This window comes from Halyomorpha halys, unplaced genomic scaffold, assembly GCF_000696795.3.
Source record: "Halyomorpha halys isolate HHAL.00 unplaced genomic scaffold, Hhal_1.1 Scaffold653.1, whole genome shotgun sequence".
In the NCBI taxonomy this organism is placed as follows: domain Eukaryota; kingdom Metazoa; phylum Arthropoda; class Insecta; order Hemiptera; family Pentatomidae; genus Halyomorpha; species Halyomorpha halys.
The window spans coordinates 255,179-269,178 of NW_027106142.1; the positions used below are offsets into that span (position 1 = coordinate 255,179).

At 31.5% G+C, this 14,000-nt stretch overlaps 1 protein-coding gene across 1 annotated transcript in view; it reads left to right on the forward strand.

Annotated features, from left to right (window-relative positions):
- The window catches only part of LOC106685047 (uncharacterized), a 24,055-nt gene that overhangs the window by 8,010 nt on the left and 2,045 nt on the right, over window positions 1-14,000 (forward strand). Inside the window, exons 5-10 of the mRNA XM_014427523.3 lie at window positions 3,730-3,891; window positions 7,618-7,710; window positions 9,075-9,192; window positions 11,397-11,606; window positions 11,686-11,839; window positions 12,495-12,619. Coding sequence (XP_014283009.1) covers window positions 3,730-3,891; window positions 7,618-7,710; window positions 9,075-9,192; window positions 11,397-11,606; window positions 11,686-11,839; window positions 12,495-12,619 — 862 coding nt within the window. The remainder of the gene's footprint in view (window positions 1-3,729; window positions 3,892-7,617; window positions 7,711-9,074; window positions 9,193-11,396; window positions 11,607-11,685; window positions 11,840-12,494; window positions 12,620-14,000) is intronic.

The following is a 14,000-nucleotide window of genomic DNA, read 5'->3' on the forward strand; positions in this document are numbered from 1 at the left end:
AAATCAAAATTTACAGTTATACCTAGTTTCTAGTAAACAATGTTTGATCATATAATGAATTATATAGATACCTATTAAACGAGGTGCTGAAACATCCGAAGAAAAAAGATGAAAGCATAGACTTTTTTTCTTCCTGTAGTATGTGAGATTGAGAATGACCACTAAGAAGAAAGTGGTTGGTAGGATAGCACATGGCTGGTCTGGGCCAATGGCTTGATGTTCGCCCTAACAAACCTTACCTGTCTCATTTAGGCCCAGGCCTTGTAGTAAACCAATTCTCTTTGATTTTGGGGTTTCTATTATTATTTTTTATAATAGTTCTTAGAGTTTAATTTGTTATTATTATTTTTTAAATTGAGTTTATAGTTTTATTACAATGTTGAGAAAATGTGGCTCTTGGTGGGATCAAGTGCATCTCTCATTAAAATTCAGTAATAAATATTACTTTTAAAAAAAAAGTGACTGGAGATTAGAGTTGAAAGATCAGTAATAATAAACACTGCCACAGCTTCTATGAATAAATTGTGAAAAAATATGCAAAAATCAAAATATCCAAACTTAAAGAAAGTTGCTAGTCATCTAATTTTGAATTTTAGTTCTACAGAAATTTAAATCTTTGTATTCCACAATTAAGTTTGTTAAGTCGAAACATTGTTCACAGCTGTCCGAACATATTTTACAAGATTACAGTGGATGTCTACAACTAATTTCTTGATATTTTTTTTTTTTTTTTAAATTTCACTAATGATTGTTGTCAGGTATTAAACTTTTTGTTAATATGAGGGCTGTCCAGAAAGTAACAGACGTTTTGGCCTATCGTGGCAATGGGTGGGGGGGGTCCCCATCTTGGTGCCAGAATGTTCCTACATTCATTAAGCATCCAGCTGTTGTAGTGTGAGGACTGTGCGTTCCTCACTTTGCTCTCTGTGAGTCGTCAAAATTTGCCCTGCAATAGAAATTCATGTCACTTGTGAAGTGCGGTCTGTGATTCGGTTTTTGTTAGCTCGAAACAACAGGCCAATTGAATCTGCTTTGTGATGTTTACGGGCAGGGGATAATGAGTGAGAGCCGAGTGAGGCAATGGTGCATTGATTTAAAAAATGGCCGTACCAGTGTTCACGACAAGGACCGCAGTGGTAGGCCTAGCCTTGTGAGTGATGACCTGGCAATACAAATCAATCACAAAATTCGTGAAAACCGTCATTTCACGATTACAGAACTGTCGGAACATTCAAATTTCACGGAGTTTGGTGTATCAAATTGTGGTGAAGAAGCTTGTTTACCACAAATTTTGTGCTTGGTGGGTTCCGAAAATCCTAACAGAAGACCATAAGAAACAGAGACTGGCTGCAGCACTGACCTTTCTCCATGAATACAGCACAAGTGGTAATGCAGTACTGGATCGTATCGTAACCGGGGACGAGACTTGGGTGAAGCATGTCAACTATGAAACTAGGTAACTTATGGCGTGCCATGTAAAATAAGCATCGGGGAAAACTTGGCACCAAGGTGTTGTTTTTCACGACAACGCACGTCCACACGTGGCCAATTGTATCCGGGTACTCTTGGATGGTAGGTGTTTGACCATCCACCATACAGCCCGCATTTGGCATGCGATTACCGCCTCTTCCCAGCAATGAAAAAATGGCTCGGTTAACAACGCTTTGATACTGATGCTGAACTGCATGCCGGTGTAAACCAGTTGTTGAAATCGCAGGTGGCAGATTTCTATAGAGAGGGTGTTGAAAAACTTGTGCCATGATATGATAAATGTCTCAATATGAATGGCGATTATGTACAAAAATAGCTTAAGAGTGCACCTTTCAAATGTATGTAATAATCTTCTTTTCAATAAACATGTTTTTCAATTTGTGAATTGTTTATTTCAAAACGTTTGTTACTTTCTGGACAGCCCTCATAAATGAATTTTTATTATATTTTAATTTTATGACTGAAATTTTGAAATAATTATTTTCTTTTTCATGTTTATATTTTTGTATTATAATGTTCTTATTTGTGACTTTTGAAAATATATGATTACATTAAACCAATAGTTGAATTTGTGTATATTCATGTGTCTATTTTTAAAATATAAGAATTGGTTTATGGACCTCTTTGGCCTCATGTTTGCCAGCTCTGTTACATAGTTTTGAATAAGTCGAACATCAGTGATTATAATGAAAACATAAATAATAATATTTTAAAATTAATTTTGACTCTCAATATCTTGAGCTTATAAAATGCCTATACTAAACATACATGAGACACTGGGTTTGTGAACTCTTTATTATAGATAACAAAGAATTATAAAAGTGTAATTTGAAAAGTTTTCTAAATATCCAATAGAATGATATAAAAAACTGACCTAAAGTGGTTAAAATTGAATTTTCCCTCTACTGGAAAAATACTTCTCGCAAAGATAAAGAATAATTTACACTATTCTCCATTTTACTTATTGATTATAAAAGACTCCACTTCTATTTACCTAACGATTGTATATTTTTTCTAAATAATTAGCATTTCTTCTTTTTTGGTACATAGACCTTTCTGATAGTAGCTACTTGATTTAATAAGTTTGAGAACCCTTGTAATAGACTGATGCAAAATGTCAAAATTTTGTTTTGTACTCATTATACAAAGGTTATTATAATTTATTAATTAAGTTTTTGTTATGACACAGTGAATTGAAGTGACAATTTATCATTTTTTTATTCAGAATTATGATAATACCTTCTCACAATAAAAAACATAAATATACAAATAAAAAAGTGTTAATATCCCATTAAAAGACAAAACATGGCTTCCTGTAATAAATTCATGCTAATTAATTATAAAATGCATTAACATAGTTTTTTTCAGAATTTTATGTTTGAGTTCTGATGGTAATGGAGTGGAAATTAATCAGATTTATATTCAGGACTGTGGTAATTCTTTCCCACAATCAAAATACATGTGTAAATAAAGATGTATTATAGAAACGTAAAACATTGTTTTATCTAATCACTTCTTACCGGTTAGGGAGTATGAAAAATCATATATATGTAAATAATTGACCGTATGATTTAAAATTATGAAGGAGATGGTCAGGGGTGTGATTACAAGAGAACAAAAATAGTTAACTATTTATTTTGCCAATGTTTTGCCCCACTTTATTAATTGAGCTTCATTAGGATTAAAAAGATACAAGGACAACTAAAAATATTTTGACATAGTAAGATAGAAAAAGCTAGGGTTAAATTAAGTGAAAAGAAAATTATATAAAAAAAAAAAAGAAAAGAAGAAACAAAATAGTATTAATATAAAATAAACAACGATAATAATATAAAAAATTGTGCATTCATAAATCATTTATAGAGGAATTAATCTTATTTTGTTAATCAATCAATTTAATTTTTAATGTTTAAGATTCTATCTTTATAAAAACTAGGAGTGTGAAAGAAGATAAATTTATCAAAGTTATTATGTTTATCATAACCTCTTAAAGTAACATTCTATAAGGGTTGACCCATTAGTGTAGGTATCATACCCAATAATTATTTATATTGGTATTGTTTTGAATCTGATTAATATATGTATCATTATCATTATATTATTGGTAATCTGAATATCATTATTACTATTATTGTTAGTGATCTAATTAATTTTATTAATTATTTTTATATTATAATTTATGTACAAATAATCAAAATAACCGTATTTTAATAACAATTTATTTTTCATGGTTTGTAGCTGTTGAGAAGGAAGAAAAGGTAGAAACTCTAGCTAAGGATCCTGAAGCTAGCAAAGTAACTAACAGAAAAGAAAATGGTAACAACACTAGTCAGCCTAAACCACAAGTTAGTGAAAGACCACAAGTGAAGCCGAAAAATAGGGAGAGAGATGAGAGAAAAGGTGAAATGGAAATAAATTTCATTGTTCTTATGATATATGTGCCAAATTTTTGAAGTTGTTGATTTGATTATTAAGATCGTGTGTATTTTTTTATTTTATAATAATAATATTGAACGTTATCGAAACTGAAAGTTCGATGCCAATACCACTAATTGCTGTCTACATACATCTGTCCAATGATGCTTGTACAAATCCAAGTCTACCAAGTCAGTCTTGAAGCAGTCCTTCCACCTATGCTTCGGTCTACTTCTGAGATTTTTTCCCATCAGTGTTTATTAACATTTTAGAGATCTGTTTGTTACAAAGTCCTACAACCTTCATCTTATTCACCGAAAAGATATAACCTAAATTAAATTTACCTGGAGCAGTTCCTGCAATTTAGAGTTGTAATTTTATTTCCTACACTTTAAAAGTTGTCAGCTGCCCCACTACCAAAGGCTTGGAAGAATTGTATTCATGCTGGAAATTAAAAATCGTTTTTGTGAGAACCAAATTTTTCCTCACATTTTAGGTTTTTGAAAGCAAGGAAGAAAATTGGTTCTATATCTATTTCTTTATAGTCAAATTAGAGTTTGTTAACCGATTTCAATGAAATTTTTATAAATTGTATGAATTGGTATCTTGGTGACCCCCTATAAATTTCATCGAATTCCATCTACTACTTTCGCTTACACATGTGCAGACTTATTTTTATCAATACACCTGTATTTCTAAGACTGCTTGCCTCTTTGGCTTAAATTTGGAGGAATGCTCGGGGTTAGTTTAGACATTCTAATAAAAATTTACTGAATTTATTCAACTAATTTATATGAACAACACCTATGTTTCAACAATACCTTGTTGAAATGTAGGTGTAAGTATCTTGAATCTCAAATGACAAATCATGCAAGTTAAAATTTAGATTATTACCTAGCCCAAAGAAATATCCATAAAAATGCAATTTTCACAAAAGAAAATAAGAGGATATTAAGAAAAGGTAAAAAGTAAGGAAACAATAGCACATGAACTTAGCAGATATTTTTTTATCATTTTACTGCTGAAACGTGGTTGGTGGCAAGTTCCTTGAATGAAATCTGAGTCCTACCTAAAACATCTTAAAATGTAATCGTTATAAGTTTTCAGAAACTGAATCTCTAACTTTTTATACAACAATTTTATAAATAAGACATTAATAATATTTTCACTTTACGCGTATGTCCTTGGACTAATAGCTCTAGTAACTTCTTTTTTCTCTGCCTTAGATTGTAAATCTGATTAAAGTTTAAGACACTATTGTAATGACTCTTTAATCATATTATCTTCTCATAAGATAATTTGTTTTATGAGTTAATTTAGTAATTAAATGATGTTATTGATTACATCGAGGTATGCAAATTAAATATGTCGAGTGGGTAGAGGGTTAGAGTAAACCTTAACTATTCCAACTCTATTCCATTATAATATTATGCAAATTTAGTAACCGAAAAAGTCATTCAAACGTTTTTAAAAATATTAAATTAAGGAAGAAAAACGAAGGAAAATAAAATTTAAACATTTATGATAATAAAACCTATTACTTTCATTACTTTGTTGTTGTATGCAAAATTGACTATATCTGCAGGATTTCTTTGTTAGTTTAAGTATATACTATATTTATAGGATATATTTGTTAAATTATAAATTACTTAAACATATTGGTAATGTTTTAAATATATTTAATATTTTAATTTTGTAGACATGTGATTTATTATGAGCAGTAAGTTTGTTGAATAAGGATTTCAAAGCCAAGTTAATATGATTAATTATGTATAATGAGTAAATTTTAGATTATTTGTCATCTTTTAGACTGCAATGGATGTTTATAATCCAAGACACTTACCTACAGATTCAAGAGTTTTTAAAACGAGAAATCTAGCTTATTTTACATGTTCTAAAATTATTTCAAGATATGAAAGAAAGTGTTACTGACCATAAGTTTCTCAGTTGAGACTAAGCTGTCATGGAGAAAGTATAGTTAGTGATTGTACCACAGATAGGTTTGCTGTTGTGTTATTTTTAAAGGTTGTTATTTAAATATAATTAGTCAGTGTTTAAAATAAATTATAAAACAATCACATTTGCTTTGAATAAGTAAAATTTATTTACTTAGTGTCATAAATTTTTTTTTTGGAACTCAAGTAAGTGAATTCTCCTGTATATATGTCACATTTATAGTTGCAAAACTTATTGTTTTCACAGATCAAAACTTTTTGATCTGAAATAGTCCATATTTTTTTCTGTGCAGTGATCGCTAAATATCTGGTCTAATAAGGTGTCGATAGTTGACCATAGATTAATGATTGGAGAAGTTTGTCGGGGGGTGCAGTCAGCAAAGAACAACATAAATAAACAAAACCATAAGGCATAAAATAAATAAATAAATATGTTTTTTTTTTATTTATGTTGTTCTTTGCTGACCACATCCCCCGACAAACTTCTCCAATCTGGTCTAATAGCTATATTATATTTGTATAATAACAGTATAATAAGTATCATCTCTATGGATAGTTACTTCAAACTTGTATTTAAGTTTGAACTAACTTATCAGATATTGGAAAAATCAAATTCTATTGAAGATATTAAGTTTTCTTGACTTGCTTGATTATAAAGGTGTCTCGTCCATTGGCAGTCATAACTCGCTAAAAAGCTGTAGTACTTCAAAAAGTAAGTTTTTGAAGTGAAACTTATGTACTGACATTTCACAACTCAAGAAAATTATATATATACGGGAGTAAATTGATTTCGTGACGGGAGGATGAAACGGAAATGGTGGAGGTGGAACGCTATTCAGTTCTGTCAGAAAAAATTGTATATTGTAAAAAGAGAATAAGAGGTTAGAGGAGCTTTACAATGCCAGTAGTGCTGGTCTGATTGAGTGAGCTGCTGCTTCCTAGGCGTAGTAGGCGAGCATCAGCTCCTATTGCAATATAAAAAAATTTTATGCTCGAATTGACCTAGGAAATGAATGTTCTAATATTTTCTGCTTTAAGCTATAACATGGAACGCTTGATTAATTATTATTATTTTGGAACTAATATTTTCTGTGTTAAGCTATAAAATGAAACACTTGATCTGTATTAATAAAATTTGAATACATTATTTCATTTCCAAAAGTTTCACTTTTGTCGGCCATTCCCAAGGCTGCCACAATTTTTTTTCATTTTCAATTGGAAGTTATTTTTTTATAAGAGTTACCCAGAATTATAAAAAAAAGCCTCTTCTAAAAGAAGAAAATATTGATTATTATTAGAAACTACTTGAAATTTAAAATTAAAAATGTATTTTTTGTAGTGTTACAGCCCTAACATGTTGTATCAGGCAATGTATGAGATATCTAAAATAAATACTTACCCCAGAAGTTTCCTGGTGAGCAAATTATTAAAGTAAGAAAAAATGAAGTTACATGAAAATTCTAAAGGTCAACTGAGAGGAAATCCATGTTCAGAGTGTTATAGTGAGGAAAAAGCTTATTCTAATCCGCACCAACTCACAAGTAAAACTTGGAAGAAACTATTGGGTTCTTTGGTAAAGGGGTTGTCAGTGAGCATTCACAAATCTACTTTTAGACTGAAAGAGATGGTAAAAGGATCCATGGATAAAAGTAGAAACCAATCAGAAAAAAATCAAATTAATTTTACATAAATATTCAATGTAACACCTCTCTCAGATTAAAACAGTATATGTTTACTGATTTGTTTTTCTCCTTAGGTTCTTCCAGTAAGTCAGAGCGAGCAGCAAGTGCAAGGGCTACAAAAACCAAGAGATCTCAAAGGAGCTGCCGTAAGAAAGAGAGTCACTTAGGTAATTAGTTTCAAATTATATTTTCAACAATAGTGTGTTATACTTAAAATAAACTCAGTCTTTTATTTATGATATATATATTTTTTTAATATATTTACATAAATAAATACGTTTATAAAAATACATATAGTAAATGTGATGTCAGTTCTATTACAACGGCATGATACAGACTTGTAGAGAAACGACCTATTGGTAGCACTCTAATAACATCTGTACATTAGAAGGTCTCGAGGCCATCTTCTTTTCAGACACCTCGAAGGAGTTAGGAATAGAAGAGGAAGCAAGGTTAGAAACTGGTGGGTTTGAGTGGTTAAGGAGTTTAGAATAGTAGGATTTGTATTTGGTTCGGACTATATCAGCTACTTATTGAATACTAGGGTCATTATAGATTATTTTATTTGTGACAAAGTAAGGAGCATGGAGGATTTTGGATGGTAAGGATTGGATAAGAAAGGAATTGGATGCTTTAGTGGAACCCCAAAGCTCAACTCTATATCTAGATAGGCCTTATTATAGTCATGTAGGATCAATCTTTTGTAATGGATTGGAAGCTTTTAGACCGTTTAGCTAATAAGTTTTTTATAGTTGGAATCGATGTGGATTTTCCTGTCTCCTCAATCTTGTATGAGGATGACTAGTTAATCATTTCTTCAGACATAGTCCAAGGTCGTGGATCTATTCAACAGGGGTAAGTGGAATACTGTAGGACTGTCCTTAGGTTCACGAGAAATGGTAAAGGTATTTTGATGGAATTTGTTGGGATTTATTTTAATCCTCCAATTTTGACACCATTCTTCAAGGGTTCTGATATGGGATTGGAGAGTATGGTATGAAATTAAAGGGTTTTTGTTAACTGAGAGCACACATGTGTCATCAGCATATGTGGTGAAGATAGTGCTAGGATTGGTTGGGATGTTAGCTGTATAGACTATGTAAAAGATAGGGGCCAAGGACACTACCAGTGGACTAATCGGAGTAACCATACTAATGGAGTAACCAGTGGACTAAGTGGAGATTTGGTCAGAATCACACTCGACTGCCAGATTTTTACCCAACCAAGCGTATCCACTTCATGGATCCTGAGAAGATGGATCCCGGAATGTTCCCGAACCCACAGGGCTTTACTCACAGCTACCATGAAACAGAAAATAATTATCTGCCACAGCTGGATTCGAACCCGGGTCTTTGGAATTAGTAGTCCAATCTTACTACTGCGCCACCCACTCCCACAATAATAAATACTTGTGTAATAATTTATAATTTATAAAATTTTAAATTATATAAATTTAATGCTACTTTTTTTTTTAATGGGATCCTCTTAAAAAGAAGTCTTTGTGTTAAAAAAAAAATTTATTCTATTTTAGGTGCTCTTTTCAGAAAATGGCAAGAACAGTCTTCGTATTACTTAGTCCTTTTAACATCTTGGCTGATAAACTTGCTTTGGGATGTAACAGCCATGTCAGCTACTCTTTTGGTTCATATGTAAGTTATTGTTTAATAGTTTTTGTATAGTAGAGTATTGGTTTATTGAAACAATTGAAATTATTATTGTTAAGTTGATCAATAAAAATATTCAGACTTTTTTATTAAGGAAGATCTATTTTTACTCATGATCATTCAATATAAATGTTATTAAAGAAATGATTGTCTTATGGAGTATAAAAAAAAGATTGCAATAATACGATGCATTTATTTATAAATTTAAATTAGGATATTTATGTTATTAAGCTCAATCCAAGATTGTTCAAACTGACACAAGTAAGGATGAGCTGAATTTCTACTGTATGTCCCTGATATGTAATTATAGAATCTAATTTTTCATGTAGAAAATTTATGTTTATTTTATGAAAAAGAAAAGCAAAAATTTTTTTGAAACATTCCCTATTTCTGGCTTTACATTGTTCTAATTTTACTGAACATTTGTGGATGCCATGCTTAAAATTTTCACATCCAAATCACAACTCTTCAATTTCTTAAACCACTTAAAGCACCAAGATTTACGGAGACCATAGTCACCGTTGGCTTTAAAAAGCGTTTGATACGATATTGTAGCTGTTTTCTTAAAATGGTGACAAAAATTAATGCTCTCCACAAATAATATTTTTGACATGTTCAATGCTATTAAAAACTATGATATATGAAACTTGTATTGTTGTGAGTTGAAAATCTTTGACTCCATCTCTCGTTTTAAGTCAAAACAAGAGAATGGTGCCAATAATGCCGTTTTAGAGTAACTATGACAGAGCGCCATATATCAGCAAATTCCAATTTAATATTAACAGATCTGATAGCTATTGATTTGACCTGGGTTCTGTTTCATAATGAAGTTAATAGTATTAGTTCATAAATACAAGTATAAAAAAAAACTACGAAGTATTAGCACTAATAATTTTTGTTTTATGATTTGTGAAATTGGAGTAAAAAACTACAAGTCAGCTAAACAGTACCGAGTAGAAACCTAAAGACTACTGAAGCTGTGGAGACAGAGTGTTAAATTGTCTCCTTGGCAACCTCAAGTGAGAAATAGTGTCAGTTTGATTTATCTGGTCTGGGCGGATTGTTATTTATTTTCTGCTGGAACCCGCGGAATGAACCTTGACCTTCCAGCTAGAATTAGTGGGTAACATTTAGAATAATCACTCTGTATGCCAGAAATAGCTAAATAAGGGAAAAACAATTTAAAGAAAACACTGATAGTTTTACTTTATTGCTTCATTATGAAACTGAGTCCAGGTCTTGCTTGACAATCAACAGACCCAAAAACTCTCTCCTGTGGAATGTGATGGATCCTTGTTTATTGTATGTAACTCCTCCTTTTTGATTCCTATATGAAAAAATTTACTGAAGAATCATAATAGGACCTCCCAAAACATATAATTGGTCAGCATTCTTGAAATAATTAGTCAGAAGCATGTCATTAAACAGTTGTAGGTAGAGGATGATAAGCCTCTGAGCTGTGTTTTATGAACAAAAGAGACTTCCAGAATTCACTCGCTTCCTTGAGTCCTACGTAATCCATAGCCCACCCCTGTGTCTACTTTCTACATCTTAGTTACCAGAGGCTATGCTAAGGGATACTAGCTTTCCCTACCTGTTAAAAAGCAACCAGGTTCTCCTTCCCCTCAACTCAAGGATGTTTAAACTTGATTACCTTCCAGTAATGAACATAACATAGGATATGAGAAACACCAAGGCCAACATAATCCAATCAACATACAAAAAATTAACTCTTCCTCAGGGTAGGAGGTACCTTCAATGTAAAGCTCTGTACAAGGTTGTAGAGGACACTCAAAAGCAAAACGTTGGTATACTAGTATTTCCTCTGGGCAAGGAATATTCCATTTTCAATATTGTCCTACCATATTGCTCATCTAAATATTATTAGAAGTTTTCTTCGTCTCAGACCCTGTTTCATAATGAAAAGTGATAATATCAGTTCATAAATTCAAGATAACAAATTAACAAAGTACTAACACTAATACTCATTTTTTCATAATAGGGATGACTATTAGTGTTATAGCAGTTAAAAACTATTAAAATACAGCTCATCAATGTTCAAGTTAGTGAAGCTGTACCAAGTACAAGCTACAAAATTAATAATATTATTTTGCTCTTTATTATGAAACAGGGCCCTGATGTAATTAATTTATTACAATCTTAGAAATTAACAAGGAAAATTATCTCAGGTGTGGTGAGGTGATGTCTGCTTGCAAAGTGTGGGCACAATGTGCAAGGCTACGTGGACCATCCCTTTTTGGTGGTTGGAAGCGTAAGAAGACTCCAGATCCTCCACCTCCCCCTCTCCCTGGATCTCTACAGCACAACATATCCTTACCGACCACCGGAGATGAAGCTATGAAGAGACTTCTGTCTTGTAAAGGCAAAGATCCATATAGGTTAGATGAATCTTGATGCTAGGTGGCTTGTTATTGAGTAATGTGTAAGTTGATCACTATAGTAATTTGTTTATTTTAGTATACTTGGTGTGACAAGTACATGTACAGACGAGGAAATTAAAAAGTACTATAAATCTCAGGCATTGCTTGTTCATCCTGACAAGAATTCGCAGCCTGGAGCTGAGGAAGCATTCAAGATCCTTGTACATGCGTTTGATCTAATTGCTGAACCAGTATGTAATTATTATGTTAAATTTGTATGTGATTTCTTTTTTCTTTTTTTTGGCTTTTAAAAAATTAACTATTTCAGTGTCTTTTTGCACCATTTAGAGTTAAATTAATTGTTATTTAACATTACCTCTGTTGATTATTTATGGTTTATCTTAATTAATTTTTGAACATTCTCCTAAATTCCACCCGAAACAAAATACTATATGGTTTTTTAACTTACATAATACGATGTATGTTTTTCAAGGAATCACATTCTTCTCAGGGTAGTGAAGTATCCTAATGTCAAATATTTAATGTATGCAGTCATATGATGTGTGAAATACAAAATGTTTACACTTCTTAATTATAAGATTGGTAGGTATTATATTTGTAAGTTCAAACTGTGCTCAAACCAGACTTTGTAGGACATCAATGGCTTTCTCTTATAATGCTTAAGCCTAAATATTTTATTTGGCTCTAAGAATATGTATTTTGTATTTAATACTATTTCTAATTTTACTAAGCTGTTAGTTATTTACTTTTTTCTTTATTGATCAAATGAAGAAAGTAAAAAATAATTATTTATGGAGATACACTTTTATTGTTTGAATCTGGCTCGCATCAATTTAAATGTTTCTTGTTGATTATTTAGTGTTTATAATAATTAAATCTGTTTAGGAGAAAAGAGCAGCTTATGATCGCTATGTTGCTGAAACTAATCAAGTTGAACAAGCTTGGAGTGAATTAAGCGATCTTATATCTCAACTTCATGAAAAAATGGAGTATGCAGCTAATACCATTAGGTAATGATTTTTGGCTCTATTTCTTTATTTAGAATTATTTCCATGTTGTAGTAGGGCTAATGGTTTCTGTTTTGACGTATTTTGTTAAATTATCTAATGTAAGGAGCTTATCGGCCTAGTGTAGAATAACTGTTTTGTTTTTGTTAAGACAAAATCGGTAAGCCGAACAGATTGATTAAAAATTGAACAATTGGGACATTTATGTTTTGGTTTGTGCTTATTAATAGTTGTGGTGGCTATAGTGTTGTCTCTCTTATAGGGATTGATAATTTATTTATTCTGAGATTCACATCTATATAGAAGTCTTTTCTTTGTTAAATTTAAAGGCAAAATGTATGTGGACAGCCCAAAAGTCTGCTGGGCTAGATTTCGAGACATCTAAGATCCATGTTGTCTTCCCGGAGAGACTGCGTTGTCTCTTATTGACTCCTATTTGTCCTGAGAACATCACTCCTATGGCTCTACTTAATGGTTGACTAGGGGAAGTGTTCCCTCTGAGGTGGGGGGGGGGCAGTGTTCTCTCAAAAGAGATATACAAGTATTACATGCTTAAATGTGTCTAGTTTTAAGTATCTGTCATTTATGTATTAGCTCAATTGGTTACCATGGCTTCATATATACATTATATGACACAATTAACATTATAGACAGTAATTATCTTTAAATATATGTTGAGATGTTTTCTGAAATATATTTTTGATATCTTTAGGAATATAAATATATTATTGATATATGGTAAAACTTGTGCAATGATGTATATCATGTATGGGATGGTTAGATGTATTTTGATGCCGTTGTAGCTGAGGGAGTTGAAGCATCACCTTGGAAACAATGGTTAAGCCTGGGCAGGCTGACTTAGTAGTCTCACAAAATGAAAGCACGGCCTTCTCACTCTTGTTAGAGTAGGTTGGTTACCTCTAGCAAAACGTCGTCCAACAGTTTGTTCATGTTTGGGGACTGTATTCAGTATTTATTTCGTTTATAACTTGATAGGAAATATATCTTAATAGTAAAAGAAATTTTGGGTGCAGTATTTGGTAAATTGACTCTTAGTCCTCAACAACTAGGTCAATAAGAGTAACCATCATATTGGTTACCAATTTGAGCCTGAGAATGTAAAGTGGAATCAATTTCTGTATATATTTTTATGTGGCTTCTGTTAATAAACTTAACATATTCCTACTTGATAATTTATTAAAAATAATTCTTCATTATTCCTCTCAATTAGTTATCATAAAAAGTATATGTTGAAAATAAAGAAAATGTCGCTTAAGCTACGATTTCTTGTAAGGCCGAAAACTAAGCGTTGTTTCAAAAATCAATGCATTGTTTTAGAGAAAATTTCTTTTTGGCATAATTGTTGAAGCAAAAAAAAAAAAAA